The sequence below is a fragment of the Manacus vitellinus genome, unplaced genomic scaffold (genome assembly GCF_001715985.3).
Source record: "Manacus vitellinus isolate BGI_N305 unplaced genomic scaffold, ASM171598v3 scaffold_2_pilon, whole genome shotgun sequence".
Lineage (NCBI taxonomy): Eukaryota > Metazoa > Chordata > Aves > Passeriformes > Pipridae > Manacus > Manacus vitellinus.
The window spans coordinates 38,836,749-38,858,164 of record NW_021940208.1 but is presented as its reverse complement, the minus strand read 5'-3'; the positions used below and the strand labels follow the sequence as shown (position 1 = coordinate 38,858,164).

The 21,416-nt window shown below is 38.6% G+C and overlaps 1 protein-coding gene across 3 annotated transcripts in view; it reads left to right on the top strand.

Annotated features, from left to right (window-relative positions):
• The first annotated feature begins 1,040 nt into the window (after nucleotides 1–1,040).
• RBM26 (RNA binding motif protein 26) overlaps nucleotides 1,041–21,416 on the top strand; it is a 56,777-nt gene continuing 36,401 nt past the window's right edge. For all 3 annotated transcript variants that reach the window (XM_018071168.2, XM_018071169.2, XM_018071167.2), the window contains exons 1-7: nucleotides 1,041–1,367; nucleotides 13,824–13,942; nucleotides 14,565–14,701; nucleotides 16,195–16,283; nucleotides 16,860–17,071; nucleotides 18,385–18,645; nucleotides 20,808–21,047. In XM_018071168.2, the coding sequence (XP_017926657.2) occupies nucleotides 1,309–1,367; nucleotides 13,824–13,942; nucleotides 14,565–14,701; nucleotides 16,195–16,283; nucleotides 16,860–17,071; nucleotides 18,385–18,645; nucleotides 20,808–21,047 (1,117 nt within the window). In that variant the 5' untranslated portion in view covers nucleotides 1,041–1,308. The remainder of the gene's footprint in view (nucleotides 1,368–13,823; nucleotides 13,943–14,564; nucleotides 14,702–16,194; nucleotides 16,284–16,859; nucleotides 17,072–18,384; nucleotides 18,646–20,807; nucleotides 21,048–21,416) is intronic.

Here is a 21,416-nt window from a genome sequence, read left to right as displayed (position 1 = left end):
CTGGTTACCCAGGAGGCCAGGGAGCCACTCTCCCATTGCAGGAATGCAGTGTGTCCTTGTGTTCATGAAGACCAATGGTATCCTGGGCTGCATTAGGAAGAGCTTTGCCAGCACACTGAGGGAGGTCATCCTCCCCCTCTTACTCAGCCTTGGTGAGGCCACATCTGGAGTGCTGTGTCCAGTTCTGGGCTCCTCAGCACAAGAGAGACATGGAACTCCTGGAGTGGGTCCAGGATGATTAAGGGACTGGAGCATCTCTCTTATGAGGAAAGGCTGAGGGAGCTGGGCCTGTTCAGCCTCAAGAACACACAATTGATAAGGGACCTCATCACTGTCTCTGTCTGAAGGGAAGGTGTCAAGAGGATGGAGCCAGGCTCTTCTCGGTGGTGCCAAGCAATAGGACAAGAGGCAATGGCCAAAAACTGATGCACAGGAAGTTTCACCTGAATATGAGGAAGAACTTCTTTACTGTGCAGGTGACCGTGCACTGGAACAGATTGCCCAGAGAGCTTGTGGGGTCTCCCTCACTGCAGATATTCAGGAACCTTTGGATAGAATCCTGTGCAATGGGGTCTAGGCTGATCCTGCTTGAGCAGAACGTTGGACTAGATGACCCACTGTGTTCCTTCCAACCTGAACAATCCTGTGATTCTGTGACCACATTAGCAATCAGGGTTTTCAGGAAACCAGAAAAAGTACATGCGCATTTCAGGCACAAGCTGGTAAAATACAATGGATTTTTATGGTTCTTTTGCCAGTGGAGCACCGTTCCGTCCAACCGCAGACCCACAAACAGCTCATCTCGGAAGGCGCCGACGCCGTCCACCTTCCAGCCTCTCTCCTCGGCCCGGCCCCGCCTCCCGGCAGACCCCGCGCGCCGCCCGCCCTCGCGAGATTCCTGGTTCTCGCGACAGCGCGGCGCCGCCATCTTACCCGTTCGCTCGGCGCTCGCTCTGTCGGGCGCTGCGGCTCCGGCAGCGCGGGGGCCGCTCTGTCTCGTCCCGCTCCGTCCCGTCCCGCTCCGCACCCGTACCGCGCCCGGGCCGCGCCCTGCCGAGGAGCGGCGAGCGCGGGCCCGCGGGGAGCACCGCTGCTGGGCTGGTTCCGCCCCTCCCTGTCGCTGGGCCTCCGGCCCCTGCCAGGTCGGCTCTGCCGAACCAGGAGGCGACCGCGGCCTCGGCGGGGGGTGCGGGGAGGCGCGGCGGGAGCCAGGGGTGCCGGGCGGCGGGGCGGCGCGGACCCCGCGCCGGTGCTGGTGCTGCTGCTGGCGGGGAGCGGGGGGCCCGGGCCGCTCTGGATGGTGTTAAAATGATCATAAGAAAACTTCGAGGCGCTGAAATCCTGGCCAGCAAAACCTTGGAGCCCATGTGAGTAGCCGCGACCCTTCCTCCCCTCCCCGCCCCCTCGAAATAAACCTGCCTCTTGCAAAAGGTGGGAACCCGCAGGGAAGGGGAACGCAGTGCCAGAGAGGCCCGTGGCGACACCCGGGAGGTGCCCTCCCAGCGCCCTTCTCCCCCGGCCGCTTTCCGTGAGGGGCTACGCCGCTCTCCCGCTCTCCCGTCGCCGTCCTCGGCCGGGAGGTAGGACCGTCTCCCTCCGGAGGATGCAGCTTCCCCCCCTAGCGACCGCGTTCTTGTTTCCCTTTGTAGCCTAGGGGAAGCGGGAGACGCTCTGTGTTTGTGCAGCTCGTTGTGCCCCCTCAGCCCCCGCAGAGGCGACGGTAATAACCACGCCCCCCCCCTTGGCCGGGGACCTGCACCGAGACAGCTCAGGTGCCACTGGGACGTCCTCCAAGATCCTAGGATGTTCCCGGTACCATTTGATGTAGACTCCTCGCACATCGTTCTCGGTTGTTTTGAGTATTTGGCGCTCTCGTTTCCATGCCCTCAAATAAAAATTGCATCATAAGAGAGCTTGGGAGTAGGAGCTCCAGAGAATAATTTGCTTGTTTGTGAATATCTCCGTGGCCTCTAAGCATAATATTCATGTGAGTAAGTGGGGCTCCTCTGCAAATAATCTACGTCTTCCTTCTCTGGATGATATTTTAGTGGAACTGAGGTGTGAACTTAGTTTTAAAGGTTTCCTCTTCTGCAAGTATGGTGTCTATAGACATTTCAGATTAAAGCATACAATTGTTTTGTCATTTTAACTACTACTTTAACATGTCTGAATTAAATTGCTGGAGTTGGTTTAAATCAAATGAATTAGAACTTCTAAATTCATTCTGGTGTTAACTTTTGCTCTGAAATGTTTGCCGACGATCGGTTTTACTCTCTTAAGTTTAAATGGGGGGAGGGGGGAAGTCTGCTTTATGCCACAGGTGTTAGTTAAGTGTATGTATGTACAGGTATAGTTTGTATGGTTTATGCTGAAATAACTTGAAAAAGTTGTAAAATGTAAAATATTTTTAGGAGAGTTGGGCTGGGTTGGTTTTTTTGTCTGTTTGGGTTTTTTTTGGGTGCTGGTGTTCTTTTTTCCATAGTACCGCATCCAGACCACACTGAAATGGATGAATCTTAAAACTTAATTTCAGTGGACTTTGAATCTGGCCTGCAACAAATTGCACTGAGTGTCTTTGTAATAAAAGGTTTAACTGTTGAGATATTTATTTTGGGAGAATAAAAGAGCATCATCCTGTAAAGGATGGTGAATTACTCTTCCTCTTGGGTCAATGTAATGTAGTATTCGAATAACACAGCACATTGTGTTCTGGGATAGTAGATCCATCTAGTTCTTTGCTGCATTATACTGACTATTAGTCTCTGGATACTTTCCTGCATGATTATTCTGTTAATGGCAATCACCAGTTTGATGTCGGTATTTTAGAGTGTACTGGTTAAGAGGCTTGGAACAGACTTGGGCTGTTCCATGATTCTCTGTTTGAATATGGAACCATGAGATTTGCTAGCAATAGTCAGCAGTTAGGGGGTGAGATTGGAATTTTCAACTTTACTGATCAGTGCAATTTTCTGTTTTGTTTTTTTTTTTTTTTGTCCTAAAAGGACCAACATGTTTCTGTTAAGTTAAATGTGGTTTATAAGCAGATCAAATGTGGTTCCTGGTCTGGTGGATTTGGAGTTGTCTGAATTTTTAGGTTTTAGGAGGAAACAAACCAGCAGGGACTATTAAATTCAACTGCCATTCAGTTTTCTGCAGTGTCCTATGTAACTGCATTATTGAATAAATGTTGGAATTGGTGGAGATGTACTGTCGTTTCCTAGCAGTCAACCACTCTTGGAGTGTTCCTGATCTCGGTTATCTGATGTTGGCTGTCTGAAATGTGCCTACAGCCATAGCTTCTGGCTGTATGTAAAGTTACTTCTAAAGAAGCAGCTGCTGTTGGTGCAGTAGTGATACAGTGAGACCCTAAGTGCTCGTCCTCTGGAGGTATTGCCATAGCCTAAAAATGATTTTTGGCTTGTCTTTTCCTGTTAATGAAACAAAAACAGGTGCCAGCTGTTTTTGTCTAGTGACTCTTTCTGTAACCTTTAGCTGCAAGATATGCTGCCTGATTTCCTAGCTAGACTAAGGAAGACACTACTGTATTAGATCATTATGGAGGTGCTGTCTGTGTAGTTTTAAGGGGAGAAGTGCAGTTAAGAAGAAACGTAACTAAATTCTCTACACACAGATATAGACCTGTAACTGTGCCGGTTATGTAGAACTGAGTAGTTAGAACATGATATACTTTCCAAGTTGCCCTTTTCAAGCAGCTATCATTTTTAAATCAGGATATATAGCTTATTCCAAAGACCATAACATATGTACTTCTGAAACATAATGGTTCAGATTAGAGTACAGAAGTAGCCATAAAAATTGTTTCATTTTATTATTTAAACTGTCTTAAAAATGCTGGCTTTTTAGTGTAATGAAACAAGTGTGTTACATAATTGTGTGGACTGGACGTCATTTGATTGTTGGATTGCTTGCATGTGGAGCCTCTGGGAAATTGTCCATAGACAAGAAGGGAGGAGAGAAGGGTGATGGAGGGTTTAAGATTTGGAATTTTTTGTTAATGGTGGGTTGTTGGGTTTGTTTGTTTGTTTTGGACTGCTCTAATGCCTGTGGCAAAGCTTGGTGATCATCCATACAAAGAGGCCTTATCTGAGTTTTGTCTTGTTGCAGTGAGGCAGAAACTGCAAAAGCTACCATGCTGGAGCATTTGCAGTCCAGCTCTGCTTGAGGGGTGATGGGTCTCTAGTAACTTGCTACAGCTCTCCAAGGAGAGGCTTCTTTTTTAGTTTTGGAAATAACTCTTTGAGCAGCTCCGTGTAGTGCCCAGAGAATTACTAAATATACATCCAGAACCATTGCAGATACAGCTATGTAAATACAGTACCAGCGTAAACAAAGCAGGAAGAGGCTTTTTTTTTGTGCTGTGGCTACTCTGTGTTTTACTAGAACTATCTTGCATGTTCAACTCCAGTCAGCTCCGTAAAGAAGGCATTTGTCACCAGTTGTCCTCATTGCTTGCAGACAGCAGCACGCTTAGTTTCTAGTGTTACACACCTTCTTGTCCATGGCATGGTTTCTGTCAAGCGTTGGAAAATAATGTTAGACTTGGAATATAACCATATGCCTGTCACCTCTTATTTCTGTACTAACAAGGCACTCACTGAGCCATATCTACTGTGATGGGTTTCTTTTTTCCAAGTCCATTGCAGATACTATATAAACAGTGTACATAGTCCTTGCTGGAATGTCAGGTTCTGGCTTGGCAAAGTTCCAAGGAGAGGTCTCTTCAGGTTTTTTTTTTTTCCTGAATTTGTTTGAATCTCTACTTGTGAAAAACCTACTTCTTTTGTACTAATGCTGCACTCACCCATTTTGCTTTTAAGACATTGCAATGTTCTCCCCCTTGCCCTAATTCTCTACAATGGAAAATTCTCTTGGTTTTAATTACTTTGTGTAAAATAAATTTAATAAAAATCTTTCTGTGGCCCACTGAATTTTACTTTCAACTTGATTAAGGCTCCCATATCTAATTTTTTTTCACTTCACTGTATTTACAGGCTTGTTCCTCTGCTAAATCAAACTTGCAAGGAAGATGAAATAATATCTACAACAACTCTTATGCAGTATTTAGGCATACCTCATTGAAATGGAAAGGTTTTGTGCATTAGTTAATTCTGGAGGTGAACATGATGTTGTAACTACTTATGTCAGATGGAATAAAATCAAAATTGTTTAAAGACTATTTTGAATATAGTTATCATTGGAATATTTTATGGCAAACGATCAGTGTTCTCTGATCAGTGTTCAGTTATGGCTTCACTATTCTATTTTTGTTTGTCATGCTTTTCAACCCTTATTTTTTGGCTTCACGCAGGTGCTGAAGAAAGGTAGCAAATAAAAAAGGTTTAATAGTGATGTAAGGAATATGCTAATAATCCAAGACATGGAAAGAATAGAAAAAAGTTAAAACGAAAACCCTGTCATTCCTTTCTACAAACATGTGGCACACCATCCTCCCAGTGACACTCATTGGCCCATCAGGAAGTTTCTCTCATTTCCTGTGAAACTTCCCAAGAAATTCAAAAGCAGTAGATGTTTCTCTTCATTTCACTTCCTTTGTTAACACTTTGCATGAAGCTATTTATAACTAAGATAAATAAAGCATAAATACCCGTCACTGGTATGTCACTTTTAACACTGGTTATTTTTCCACATGTGTTATGAAACTTGATAGTCTGTTCACCTCATTTATGTAGAGCTACTGTGTTTGAGAAATCGAGATTCCTGGCTTAAAGAGTTGGTACTGCTAAGCTTCTGTGTAAAAATACTGTGTCAGAAGTAAAATATTGGTATTTCAAGGTATAGTTGAAAGCAGAAAATACAATGGAGAAAATTATTCCTGTTACAGGAACTCCTTCTTGTTCTTACAGTGAACATCAGCAGTGGAGTGGAACCCCTTGACTGCATTGCAAGTCATGAGATACTGTGATGAGTTTTGTGTTCTGCATTGAATGTGTGTTGGGCAGCCAGCAAGCTGACAGCTGTTCTGCCTCTCAAGAGCTGTCTTGAATCTGGGGGTGGCATTTTAGGCTGCAGCTGTATGAACGTGTCAGATCTGATTATAATGTAATTTAGAGCTGTTTTAATGACATCTGTAATTTACGTAGCAGCATTGGAGGCTGTTGCATTCCTCGATGTATTTCTATTACATTAAGTACCATTAGAGGGTTAATGAAAGTGAGCATCCTAAGAGTGGTCCTTCTCAGCCGCAGTAGTGCTTCAAGATAAAAGATGGATCTTGCTGAATGAGCCTGTCATTCATTTTACTTACTGAACGCTGTAACTTTTTATAGATTTTTTTTAGTAGCAACACAACAGAATGGTACAACTGCCTAAATCAGACAAACTGCACTGCCCAATACGCAGTGTACATCTTTCTGCACCCACTCAGGCCTGAAAGTACAAGGCATTTCTCTCAACCTTTAAACGTAGCCGTGTCCACTTTGACTGATATCAAGAACTGAGCAGTATTTTAGTAATTAATCTTCAGGCAACAAAACCAGACTCTGAAATTTAGGTTATTAATTCTCTGGGTCAGAGTATGATAAATAACATGCATCTACATGTAATTTCTTTTACAGCAAGACCATTCACTGTCTGGAGGACTTCAGACATGGTCTTGAGGTTTCAGTGTATTGTGGTAGTTTAAATTTGTCAGGGAACTAGTTTCAGGACTTGCAGCACCTCTTTGTTTTGTACATTAATTTTAAAACTGAAGAAAAAGAAATCCCCATAGTTTTTTACTGTCTTAAAGTTGTGTGTGCATACTAGCTGTGTCCAGAATGAAGTCTCAATTGAGAGTCTTTGCATTAGCTTGAAATAAAGAGGATGAAATATATCCGAAATGTACAAGTAGTGTTTTCACTACAAGGAAACTTTTTGAAAGTTTCTTTTCTGTCTTCAGTCTTCTTCTTCCAAGCAGCTTTTATCACCTAAGTGAGTAACTGTGTTCATTTTGTGGAAACTATCAGGTTTACGATTTAACAGCTACAGCATGGGAATTCTTTTTCCTTAGTGCTTCCTTTTCCCTACCCTAGTCCCCCCCCCCAAATTGTAAAAAGGTTACATAATGTATAGTTAAATACTGCTTTTGTATATTTCCCTTGGGGAATTTGTATACATTTTCCAGATATTTTCACCAGAGGGTAGACCTTGAAATACTAGATTTTTTTCATAGAAGAGACATGTAGAAAATTGGGAATTAGGTTATATTGCCCAAAAGCTTAAAAATATCAAATTCATTTTCTGTGTAATGGTTGAGTTGTTGTCTAATAACTGTAAAATTTAATCAGCAGTTTGTTTTGTGATGCCACTGAAATTTTTAGCAAAATAAAGGATTATCCTACTGTTCAACTGGCTTCTCTAGTGTTTGCTACAGCTCCATAGTACCAGACCTGTACCAAATACTGTAGATACTACTTTTTAAAAAATGACCAGAAGTAATTACTCTTGTAAGACTCCAATTCAGAGTGGCCAGTTCACTTATTAAGAGCAGACTTAAAGGTTAAATTGCAGCATGAGAAACTTTATAGCACTGGAAATGTGTTTTTTCTGAGACGAAAATATTTGGGCTTAGATATATCAGATGTTTCCTCAAGCTGATTATTTGATACATTAGAAGACTTCAGCTTTGTATATATGTAGGAAACCTAGAGTATGTATGTTTACTCATTCTGTGCTTTGTCACGTTAACAAACATTTGAGGAAGGTAAAGGAGCAGGATAGGCAATATTAGTAAGCTATTTAAATATGTGAATTTTTCAGGTATATTGTAAACTTCACAACTATCATTCTTGAGTCTGCTTGATGTTTTATAGTTCCATGTATTTCTTCTTCTTTCTCTTGGTTTAAGAATTCATCATATGGTGGGGTGTTTTGGTTTTGGGGGGGTGTTTGGGGTTTTTTGTTTGGTGTTGGGTTTTTTTTGTTTGGGTTTTTTTTGGTGTGGATCTGAGCATTCAAACAGGAGTTATAACAGCCTTATATTCAATATTTGCTTGGTGGAGAGTTCAGAACCCTGTTGGGGAGACATGCCCAAATGTCTCACTTGATAGTGGAATATTTAATCCACCAGGCTTTCAGATCACTCTTCCCTTTTCGTACCTTTTAAATTAAAATTACTTGAACAGCATGCTTTGTCTTTCATTTCAATAAGTTTTGTACTGATGCTGAAACATATTCTTGGGCACTAACCTGACAAGATACGTCCTCAGAATACTGTATTAAAAGTTTGTCTTTATTCTCTCTTAAGGAGTGAGAGATGCTTCTATTCACTGTCTTTTAAAATTGTTCTTCTGCAATATTTATGTGCAAAGGTATTTTTTTAGTTTAGCTTATCTGCCTTTTAAAATTACTTTTAGGAAAGTCTTTCAGTGTAAGCTCTGTGCTAATAAGGGCTTTTGTATGTACAGCTACACCAGTAACATGTTTTTGCAAACACCTTTAGTTTGTATTCCACATACACTACATTTCTAAGTTAAGACTGATGTCTGTAATTGTGTGGTGATTATAAAAGTCAAAGTGCGTTGTCAGAAAATATTTTATATTTTAAAATATGTAAATCTGAGTATTGGAAATGGATAGATTGAGAAGTGTTTAATGAATTGCGAAGTATTTAAATGAGAAGGAAAGACTGTATAGAGGTGAGTTCTCTTCAGCCAAATTACTTTCCCCTTCTCAAATATTCATTATTAAAATATTTAAGGCTTAAAGTTACTTTGACAGTTACAACTTTTCTTTTCTGGTTTATCTTCTTCATTTGAATGGTAATTTCATATGATGACTGCAAAACTGGATGAGATCAGAAAAAAAGGATTTTGAACTTTTCTGTGAGCTTTGTTGCAGTTGTGAACTCTTTGTCCTGTGATTGAGCAAGATATTTGATTGGGTATTACTTTCCATTTTGAAGCTTTTATCTACTGCATAGCAGTTTGAGGTATCCATATAATTCTCTGAAGAACATGTAGAGATCTAGCAGGAGAATTCTTCTGTCTTAAATATTGTTTATTAAAGCAGGATTACATGAGCAATCTCCCTTGTTTAATAGACACTATGTATTCTCTGAGAGAGTACAGACTGGGAAAAAGCATTACCAGAGATAAAAACATTTAACTCTAACGTACTAGTTACAATCGTATATATTCAGAAGAAAACATGTAAGAAAACATGTTATGGTGTTTAATTGTAGCACACACTGTGATGTACTTGCTGCAGTGGAAATTAATTCAGATTACTTGTGCCAGCTGGTGTTTGTTTGTTTGTTAAAGAAAACATGAAAGTGAAAACAGGAGGAGAAATATGATTACAGGTGCTTATTAGTGCTTGCAGCACATGGCTACAAAATGTTGAGGGAATGGAGAATTGGGAGTCAAGGTTGGGAAGTATTGTCATTTCAGTGCATGTGAATGTTTTCCTAGTAGCCAGATTTTAGCATAAGAATGAAGTTATGTATCAACTTCTGCAACACTTTAAATGCACAGATTGCATTTCTGCTCAGGACTGTGATGTACCACACCATGTTCAAGTTCAGCTATGGATTCAAACCTATATTTAACAATTGAAAATATGTATCATTCAGTGAGCACTAGAATCAAAATATAAATTTACTTTTAGTTTTGAATGCAACTTAAAGTATTTGAAATGCGTTGGTGGTATTCTCATTTTTCTGAGTGGTCAATTAAGGACTTTATTAATCTTATAATATGCAAAAATATAGTAAGATATATACTGCATGATAAATCCTTGTGCTACACAGTATATTTTGCTGCCATCAGCATGGGTGCCTTTCCTGTTTTCTTTAATCTCACATTACTTGTTACAAAACAATGTCGACTATAGGAGCATAAAATGCAAGACAGAGAGGTTTAGAATAACTGATATAGCTAGCTCAAAAGGAGTGAAAAATCCACATATGCACAACACAGATAAAGCAAGCATATTGCATATTATTCACATACAAAGGCTGCTATTCTGTAAGAAAATACTGTCAACTAGAGAATATAAGAACTTGTTTATCAGAAAAACTCAAAGCCTCTGTAATCCAAACCAGCAGATTTTTCACTAAACCAGTGGATGGAGAATTTATACACCATACTTAAGAATTCAGTTTGAATGAAAAAATAGAAAGGAATTGCGTTTAAAAAAAGCAACTATCCCCCAAACAAAATCATCAAAGATCCAGAACTCTAATAGCTATAAAAACCAGAAATTTTCAGGCAGACCTCCTGTATTCACATTTTAAATTTTTTTTTTTACTTCATGAGACCAGTTACTCCTCTCTTCCACCGCTTGAAGTTTCTAGCAATTTAATTTTAGCATCATCTGGAAAAAGGGCATTTTATGAGAGTTTGAAAAGGAGTGAAGGTCAGATTATACCTTTGCTAGATCTATCTAAAATACTATTTCCAGAAACAGGCATGGCCTTCACAGAAGTGTGGAGAAGACAGATCAATTGTGGTTTTTTTCAAGCTTTGAACAACATATATGGAAGAGGAGACTTCTGTTTCAAGTCAGTACTTAAGAAAGAAAGTCAGCCTATGTCTGTGTAAAGATCATTTGCAGTTTAATTTTAAAAAGTAATAAGAAAGCACATTAAATCATACTGTTGATCTAGAAAAGCATCTTCTTCATCTCAGTCTACCACAAAATGCATTGTACTCATTATTGCTTAATTAGTATCAATTTAAGTAATTCATCTGTTAGTATTTAAAAAGAAGGTATTTGTTGAATAGCCAAAATAAATATACAATTTTAACTTGAAAGCATGTAAGTTCTTCCTGTTGTAGAAATTCCCCTGTACACATTGAAGAATAATAGTAGAATTCAGGACAATTATTTTTAGCTGTTCATATGTGGTTGTCTTGCATACAGAGTGACAAATGCTAAGACACTGCCACGGGAGAAAGTGATCATGTATTTTGGTAATGAAAAGTACATTTTTAGTGAGGATATTTTCTTGAGACTGTCTTGGAGTTGGGTGGATGGAATTCAAGTCCTGGGATGGACAGTATTGCTAAGGTTTTCAAAGTCATCATGGCAGGGAGGGTTGAAAGCACTAATTGTTCATTATTTTTAAAGTTTTTGTTTGTTTGTGTTTTGGAGTTTTGTTTGTTGGTTTTGTTTGGGTTTGGGGTTTTTTTTGGGAGACTGGGGGTATTGCAGGTTTTGTTCGTCTGTCTTTGGGGGTGGGGGTGGTGATTTGTGGTTTGGGGTTTTTTGTTACCTGTTTTGGGGAGTCTAGGTGGCTTTCCAGAGAAGATTTTCTATTTTCTATCCTGCTCATGAGAGAGGAATTGCTTTAAGCTGAATATGAGGTTGTCATATAGTCAACTGTAGGAGCTGGAGTATTAAAGTACATTGCAGTAACTAAAAGCAGGGTGTTTTTACTTTCTGGACTGACTCTTGGTTTTTTTCTTGTTTGTTTTTTTTTTTTTTTCAGTCTTTTCCCCCCACTAAATTTTGACTGCATGTGTCATTTAAATAAGTTTAGCACATTTTTTAGAGTGACAGCTGACTGTTTGTAATATCAGATGAGAACTAAATTTGTGAAAATTGAAATTAAAAAAAAAATCAGCTTATAATGTTTTATCTGATTTTTGTGAAGAATAGAAAGGTGAAGAAAAACTGAGGATAATCACTTGAAAAAATTGTTTTCCTGTTATGATGAAAACAGCACACTAATTTTCCAAGGCATGATTCAACTTGAAACTGGGAGAGTACTGAAAGTCTCCTGAAGTGCCATTGAAGTTGCATGAAAGAGCGGTAAAAAAAGTTAATAATTTTGCAAATTCAAGGATTAAAAAGTTATGAAACGCTGGTCTTAGGGCCTACTGGGGGCTGTACTGAATGAGAACCCTCATTGTGGCCTGTGGTGAAAACTTTTCAGCATTGGGCTTTTGGATAATCTGCTTGTCTGGTGTGCTCAGGTGCTTGTAGCATTAAAGAGTCTCTGCAGTCATTCTGCTCTCACTGTGGAAGGTTATGTGCCTGCTTCCAAGATGACTTGTGAGTACTTGGACAGCATTTTCTTCTGGATAAAGAATTGTTAAATCTGAGAGGGGCAAACCAGATGTAAAAAATTTCTGAAGAATTTTCAGTCAGTGTGCAGTCTGTTTTTTTATTAACAGTATATATTTTCATTTTGTTCGTTCAGTGTGCGTGGGTTCTTTTGGAATGTAGACTGTGAACTCCCATGTCCTGTATCTATAAATAATGCAGACTAATACAGAATACTGTGGTACATCCCCTAGCATCTCAAGTATCTTTTACAGCATGAAATTCTACTACTGCCTGCTTTCTAGAGGATGCTGAATTACCTTTGAAGCTCTGACCTTTAACTTCAGGGCACTGTGCTGGGCCCAGGCTATCCTTAAGATCTCCTGAGAATGGATGCTGACAGATCAGCTTCCTTTGCTTAGTGGATATGTTTGTGGGGGGATGTTGCTTGCTGTGCAGGAGATAAGTGTCTTTGGGGAGGGGTGTTAGGTGGTGCAGTATGGTGATGGATCTGATTTCTTCCAATGTCCAAAATACATGTAATTTCAATGATCAACATTCGGATTGATAATTAAGATCCAGCATTTAAATCTTGTTTATTGTGGAAGGGATTTGGAACTTCTGTTCTATACCTTCATTGTGATTGTTGGACTTCTATGCTAGAACAGTATTTGTGTAGTATTCATATTCAGTGCAACTCCCTGACCACGGATTAATTTTGCCTATTTCTCGGTTATTTTTGCTAGAGAGAATGTACAGTTAGGATACATCATTCCATTTTTTTTTCCTCTAGTAGTTCTTTAAAATATTAGTACTAATTTTGATTACCACCCAGATAAGCTAGCTGTCTGTCTCACACAACTGATGTGCATCCCTTAAATCCTGCCTGATATTGTGGGGCCCGAAGTCTTCCTTTGGTTTATGCTAAATAACAGTATTTCAGACCAGTGTCTCACCATTTCATTAGTTACTGTCTTTGAATTATGAAAAATGAAATGGTTTTCTGCAGTAGTCTCACTTGCTTTGGCAGGTTTTACTCTAAAGCACCACTACGAAGTTTATTGTAGATTACTATTTGTGAAACAATATAAAAAATACGCCAGTTATATTAAATAATGTTCTACTGAATGTGAATGTACGGCTTACTCCATTGTAAGTTCTTTGTTCATGTGCACGAATCCATCAGCTTCAGCACTGAAGTGCTCCGTACTTAATTTTAGATTGAATTCGGATGCCAAATGGATAATGATCCCTTAATTTCCCTTTATTTTCAGAAACCTCTTAGGGAGGTTTCTGTGATAATATATGACTTTGGAATTTTGAAACTGAGTTTTTTCAGTTAATCTGCTCTTTATGGTGTTCACATGTAACTAATAAGATTCTCTAGAAGTATATTTGAGTCTCTCTTGAGAGACTGATTTCCCCCCCCCCCCCCCCCCCATTAACGGTCACTCAGTATTACATTTGGGATTAGTGATTCCATCTTTGGGAAATTATGAAAGTATTTGTTGTCTTTGTAATTGTTTCTAATACTATTAGGCAGTTGATACTGTTTCACTCTAAATAGTTCATTCTAGTTTACTCTCGTGTTTTCTGTGCAGTATTGTTAGGAAATATTCTAGGCAGTTGTTCTCTTGAAAAGTGATACTTAGCAATCTTACGTATCTGGATTCTGTTTTGAAAAACACCCCTGAGTATTTTTCAGTTACTTTGCTAGGAAGTGTTTTTGCCCTGTGTATGTATTGGTCATACCAGTTTCAGATATTATTTTTGTAATTAATTGCCTTTTTTTCTTCTAATTAATCTGTTTGCAGATGTGATGCAGATCCATCTGCCCTGGCCAAATATGTACTGGCTTTGGTAAAGAAGGATAAAAGTGAAAAGGAACTGAAGGCATTATGTGTTGATCAGCTGGATGTATTTCTTCAGAAAGGTATGGGCTTTGTCTTAACAATTAAGTTAAAATTCTGTCTTGTTCAATTCATTCAAACAATCTTTTACGATGGAATTGTGCACTGACCTCTTTATTACCTTTGTTGAAGAATGTAATTCAGTTTTCATGAAGCAATTACAAAAAAACTCAGGTGTATGGCTCATTATGCATAGATCATCCAATTCCAACCCTCCTGCCATGGGCAGAGGTGGCACCCACTAGACCAGGTTGCTCAGGGCCTTGTCTAACCAGGCTTTGAATGCTTCCAGGAATGGGGCATTCACAACTTCTTTGGGCAAGTGTTGAAATTCTGTATATATATTCCGGAAATATTCTTCCAAATGTTTTATTAAGAAACATTAAATAATTCAAGAATTGAAAACTTTTGTGAAACATTGTCATTGTTGACATGTTTCTTGACTTGGTAAATGTCCTTTTTAAATATAACATTAGGAACAGAGTATTTAAGGAAAATACTCTTCATTGTTTTAAATTTTTGCTGAATGCTGGTTTTGGTTGGCTGGGTTTTTTGTTGTTTTTTTTTTTATTTATTTATTAATTGTTAGAGCAAGTGTTATTCATGGTTTTGGATAATGGCTATTTGTTTGCTCCTTACTTGTAGAAACTCAGATATTTGTGGAAAAACTGTTTGATGCTGTGAATACAAAAAGCTACCTACCTCCACCAGAACAGCCATCGTCAGGAAGCCTGAAAGTAGAATTTTTTCAGCACCAAGAAAAAGAGACAAAAAAAGAAGAGGTGGGCATAAATGTACATAATTTTTTCCTCATTCATGTAATTTGCTTATGTGTTTCAGCTTCATAATGTGTACTTAGTTATTACTAATAGTTTCACAAATTACATGACAGCATTAAAATCTGTCAGAAGATTTGTGTTTGGCACATTGAACACTGCTACATAGTTTTTCTCAACAGAAGTGGGTGCTTCAAAGGTAAACCAAAGGGGTTTCAACTAGCAAAGGTGAATGAAGTTACTGAGTAATGTAGGAGTTGCAGTACAACCTAGATTAGTTCTCTGCTCAAGATTACTGTTGTAGTTATGGTGCCCTTTAATTCACTATAAATCCAGGTTGCCACTCTGAATGGCAATCCTCATTCCTTCAGCTGCTTGATCCAGGTAGTATCCTTCTGTCGCAGGTGTGTATGTTGTTCACTGAGCCAGAAGAGTAGGTTTGTGCTTTTCAACAACAGCCTAGGTTTGCCTGCATGGAAGTGTGTGGGTATGAACTGAACCAGATAACCTGATGGTGAAGAAAAGACTTTGGTGTCAATTTTTGGATATCCCATCCCAAAACATTAATAACGTTTTTTGTCCACCTGTAGCAAAAGCAGGTGTATTTTCATTGCAACACTATAAGGATGGATTATTCTACCTTATTTTCTCCCAAGCAGTGCTTTGAATATTCCTAGAAATTGAAATCTAATACATTATGAAGATTCTTTAATTATATTAAATGGTAAATGTTCCATTTCAGTGTTACTGCTGAATTTGTTCAACATTTTGAGTTTTTGGTTTTAGTAGGTGTGCTGGTTTAAAAGTTAACCAGCGGGGGAATGAACTCAACTCAAAGGAGAGATTATAAGTCAGAATAACAATTTATTAAAATAATGCAGTAAGTACAATAATACAAACAAACAATTGGTCTCAACCCACAAAAACCCAAATGTATAACCCAGTACCCTGGGGCATGAACAAAGTGGTGTTCCTTGGGCCCTGTTTGAGTCCAAAGTAAAGGGAGAGGGGAAGAACCTGCTGGTGGGAGAGCTGCTGCAGTCTGGCCAGAACTGGTGATCGCAGTCCAGTGGTGGTCTAAGTCTGGTTGAGAGCGATGAGATGCAGCCGTCCTCTGGATCCCATGAGTGGGTTGAAAAATGTTCCAAAACTCCAAGATTATATATCCTCCAGTTCAGGCAGGAATGTTCAGTGCTCCCCTCAGGGCGGGGAGTTCCACAAAGGGTGTGAGGACAGAAACATCCTCCTATCTCACAGGCCTCTTAACACCTAGTTTATAGCCTGAGGAGTCAGGCTCTATGGGCAGAGGGTGGGAATAGTCTATTGACAACAATAGTCTAGTTTCTGGGAAATGACATGGAAGGCTGTAGAATACAGTTTTGGGTTACACCCACCATGATGAACTGATCTCAGCTGTCCTAACTAGGACAGTAGGCTGTGCAGAACTCTGGGTTTTAGTATACTTGTGTTTTGATCTAATGTATATGCTTTGAATTCAGATAGTTAAAGAGGAAGAGCGAGAGAAAAAGTTCTCTAGAAGATTAAATCACAGCCCTCCTCAGTCAAGTTCTCGTTACAGAGATACCAGGTAATAAATTTTGCTTAATCCTTTGTATGATATTAGTAGTCAGATGGGTTTGGATTTTTATGATGTTACTAAATTAAATGTTTTCTTTCTCTATTGTCACCTAATAAGCCCAAAAAGAAGACTTTTATTGCTCTTATGCATATGTAGTTAAATGGCGAGTATATAAGTGGCAATGTAACCTGTCTCTCTTGAGTTGTGCACAGCTGTCACGTTTGAGTTTTATAATTCATTTTGATGTTAGATTTGTGGTTTATGTTACAGTACTTACTCTGCTTGGTACTGAGCTTGAATTTTAATTTAGAAGCCTTCCCTTTGATAACTCTTGGTGTTTTCAATTTGGGGAAGATGCAGTATTTGGCAGAAACAGAAATTTATATGTATTTTAAAAATCTTATGGGTGGTAAAATGAATAAACCAAATTAATTTTAAAATTCTTCTGAGACGAAGGGAATAGCCATAGTTAGATACAATTTATAGCTTTTCTTTAATTTTTCACTGCCATTTCTTGAAACTTTTAATGGTAGTTAAGATGTAAAATTACAGCTTCATAATTCTCATAATTAATTTCATGTTTAGAAGCCGTGATGAAAGGAAAAAAGATGAACGTTCTCGGAAGAGAGATTATGACAGAAATCCTCCCAGAAGAGATTCCTATAGGGATCGATATAACAGACGAAGAGGGAGGAGTCGGAGCTACAGCAGGAGTAGAAGTAGAAGTTGGAGCAAAGAGAGATTGCGGGACCGTGATCGAGACCGGAGCAGAAGCCGGAGCAGAACACGAAGCAGAGGTACCAACAGTTGGTCTCTAAAATACGGTGAATGTTTCCTACAAAATTTAGATACTAAGCTTAAAAACTATGTTGAAGATGTACTAGAATTTCCTCTATTGTTCTTGTTTCTTTATTCAAATTTAGCTGAAGAAATGTGGCTTATGAGATAGTGTTCTCAGGGCTTGTTTTCCTCTCTTTCTCTCCATTCTTCCTTAATACCTTTGTATTGAGATGACTATGCTGGACATTTTTAAGCATTGTCATTAGAGAGGCAGAAAAATCCAATGGAATTCCACTTCATTTAATTTTAGGGAGGGGCCGAAATCATTACAGTAAATATTTGCATTTGCGCATACATCTGTAGGACTTAAGGCTCCAGTACAGTAGTTTTTAGAATTAAACTTAGTTAAAAACAGAGCCATTTTTTCAGCTGAAAAGGATGCTTTTTCCCCTCAATAGTTTTTAGTGATAAATTGGAAAAGAGCACTGAGAGTCATTTTTTATGTTTGTCCTGTCTTAGACATAACTGTTCTGTTTTAATCAGGACGATTACTGTTTATTTGGTGGTAATATTAGGAAATTAATTTGTATGTATTCAGAATAAAATTCAGTTTGTATGTATTCAGAATAAAAGGTCATTTTCCTTACTGTATACCCAGGAGTGTTCCACATCTGTCAAGTACCATTATTTCCCCTATTGTGACAAAGCTTTGCATGCAATAAATATATGCATTTGAGTGCAGCATAAAATGAAGATAAAATTAAGATACAGCAATAACAGTGACTTGAAACATTAAAGATTTGTAACTTTTATAGTGTTTTCAAGTGATGGTTACCCTTTCCTGGTCATTGCTTTCCTTTATTCAGAAAAACTTTCTGTCTGAAGTTTGTAGAATACGTACATCACTAAAGAAGGTGTACTCTGCCTGAAGTTAAACAGGGTATCTGCTCTACTGTGGATATAACTGTTATTAAAATACCCCCCGTGTCTGACTAGGTACTTCTCAGGTTATTATTTTTCTGATTAAACCTTTGGAATGTAGAATCATGGAATAATTGAGGTTAAAGGAGACCTCTGAAAGTCATGCAGTTCAACACCCTTTCTCAAAGCAAATAAACTGGAGCAGGTTGCTTAGGACCAGTTGGGTTATAAATAACTCCAAGGATGGAGACTCCACAGGCACTTTGGGCAACCTGTAAAACATTTCAAGTATCATGGGTTTTGAGTTGATATGGAGTAAAAATACTTACACAGGTTAGTGGCTACTTCTACTGAAAATGTGCAGAAGGAATCATCCAATATAATTTTTATTTTTATTTTTTTGTTACAGAGAGAGATTTGGGAAAGCCAAAATATGACATGGATAGAACAGATCCATTAGAGAACAATTATACTCCAGTTTCTTCTGTGACAAATATTTCATCTGGCCACTACCCTGTCCCTACACTGAGCAGTACTATTACTGTTATTGCTCCTGCTCATCATGGAAACAACACTACTGAAAGCTGGTCGGAGTTCCATGAAGAGCAGCTGGACCACAACTCCTACGGAAGACCTCCGCTGCCAAAGAAACGCTGCAGAGATTATGACGGTATGTCTGTAGTTTCTTAATTGTTTCCTATAGCTATGATTAGCCCCTTTCTGAAAAGATTGAGGTAATGTGCCTTTCTTTTCCTTATCCTCTCTATTGCACTGGTTTTTTTCTATTACACAATTTTTGAATGCAAATTTTGTCCCACTCCTTATTAAATTTAGACAGCTTGCTTTGTTGGTTGAATATTTTTTTTAGTTGCTAGAATTCTTTGAGATGAAAAATACTATATTTATATTGAAAAGTTATTAAAAAAATCTGGTTTTACATAGGTTTTCTGTTTTATGTCATGTTCCAGCCAAATACTGTATTTGATAGTTTTGACCTTACTGATTTCATTGTTTTTTATTCCATTTTATCTAAGAGACAATTTTCAACCAGGAAGTTCTAGAGCTGAAACTTCCTAGGCTCATGTTAGCCCACTATTTTTTTCTGTGTAGATGTTTCTTAAGACTGGCTTGGGATTTTTTTTTTTTTTTTGCTTATCTGTGCCTTACACTTTCATTTTGAATGTCTTGTGCCAAACTCCACACTAAAGGCTGCTGCAGTTGGCAGTGCTTTAGCTAAATTCAACCAGTCAACCTGTTAGCTTAGGAGAGTTTAAATTTCCCCATAGAGATTTTTCTGAAGGTTTTGTTGTTGTTGTTGTTGTACCACAATGAGAAGTTTAAGATCTGGGCCAGTTTACATTCAGAACTCTGATCAGAATTTTTTTTTAAGTAAAGAAAATGGGAGGCTGAAGTCTCAAGTGTTGGCAGAGTTGTACTTGTGAAGAGTAGCTTTGCCAGTGTACAGTACAGCAATGCTGTGGAACGAGTCGAGTTGTAAGAGTGTAGTTTTGTTTTGAAATTTTCTCTCTTCAGTAGCTAACTGGTTCAGTCATACTGCTCTTCCTACCTGCACTTTCACATTTTGAGCTTGACCCTTTGCAGAACTTCTGTTTTTCTTTAACATTTCAATTTATGTGTTCTATAACTCTTACTGAAGCTGCTTTTCCACATCATATTTTGAGTAAGTGGACACTCAGCTTTCTTCCTGTTTTACCAGAAAGTGTTTTGACCTTTTCCTCTGTATTGCATTGACTTGTGTTGTGGTGTTTGTTAGTTTGTTTTTGGGGGGTTGTTACTAAACAGGTAATCTAGACCAGTTTGGGTTAGAAGGACCCTTTAAAGGTCATCTAGTCTAGCACCCCTGCAGTGAGCATGGTTGTCTTCAGCTAGTTCCTGTTCCTAAGAGCCCTGTCCAACCTGACCTTGAGTGTTTCCAGGTATAGGACATCTACCACTTCTCTGGACAAGCTATTCTGGTGTTTCTCCACCCTCGTCATCATTATTTTTTTCTTATATTGAGTCTGAATCTACCCTCCTTTAATTTAAAATGACTACCCTTGTCCTATCACTACAGGCCCTACTAAAAAATTTCTTGTAGTCCCCTTTTAAGTATTTGAAGGCTGCAATGAGGTCTCTCCTGAGCCTTTTCTTTTACAGGCTGAACAACCCCAACTCTTTCAGCCTTTCTTTGTAGGGAGAGGTGCTTCAGCCCCTCTGATCATTTTTGTGGCCCTTCTCTGGGCTTGCTTCAATGTTTTACTTGTGTGTAAAAGAAAAGAAGTCAATGTGTATTAATTTTAATCATATATGTGTTTAATATTTACATAGTCACGTAATACATACATATGTAAATAACAATTTTTTTTCCTCTTACATAATCGTATTAAACTATAGCAAAATATTCTAATTCTAATTGCAAAAGAGAAAAAAAATTAATTTTGTCATGTTGGAATTTTATAACATTAACTTTACAGAGGTTTCTCAATCCCAGTGTCTGTGCTTATTACTTAGAAACAATGTGATTTTGTTAATGTGATGACATTTAGATTTCATTCTTTGCTTTTACCATTTGTTAGAATTCAGTGCAAAATTATTTCTTCAAGAAAAATTGAACTGCTGTATTTATTCTGCTGGAATGTCGCTGCAATCTCCCCGAGTGCTGACTCTTAACAATAAAGTTAAATGGTCAATTTCATTTTCTAATCTAAGTTTCTGCTGGTATGGAAAGCTCTTAATTTACAAACTGCCGCATTTTACATGGAATGTCTCGTATCAACTCTGAATCAAGCTACAGCTGTTGAATACTAACAGCAATTCTTTTTGATGTTTCAGAAAAGGGTTTCTGTATGAGAGGAGACATGTGCCCTTTTGATCATGGAAGCGATCCCGTAGTGGTAGAAGATGTGAATCTTCCTGGCATTCTGCCTTTTCCAGCACAACCCCCTGTTGTCGAAGGACCACCTCCTCCTGGACTTCCTCCCCCTCCACCAATTCTGAGTCCTCCTCCTGTTAACCTTAGACCTCCAGTACCACCACCAGGCCCCTTACCACCTAGCCTTCCACCTGTAACAGGTAATTTAAAAAGATTAAACCTCATTTTTTAGTAGAAAAGCCTGGATGTTACTTGAGTTGTATACAGTGCAAAACACTGCTTTCAAGAATACAAACTGTACTTTAGAAGGTTGTACTATGCTCTATTATAGTATAGCTTACCTCTAAGTGATTCTTTTTGATGGTAGTTGTTGCAGAGTTGGTTGTTGTAAAATTTGCATGCTAAATGTGAATCCCGAATATGGAGTAATATTGTAATTGTATTTAAGCAAAACCATGGCATGGCAAAACTCAGTTCCTTGAGTGTTGTAGGAGAAGTTGTCTGAAATTGACTGCTGCCACAGAAGGAGGGAAAATCCTGGAAACAACAGATATTGTTTCATTCGTACT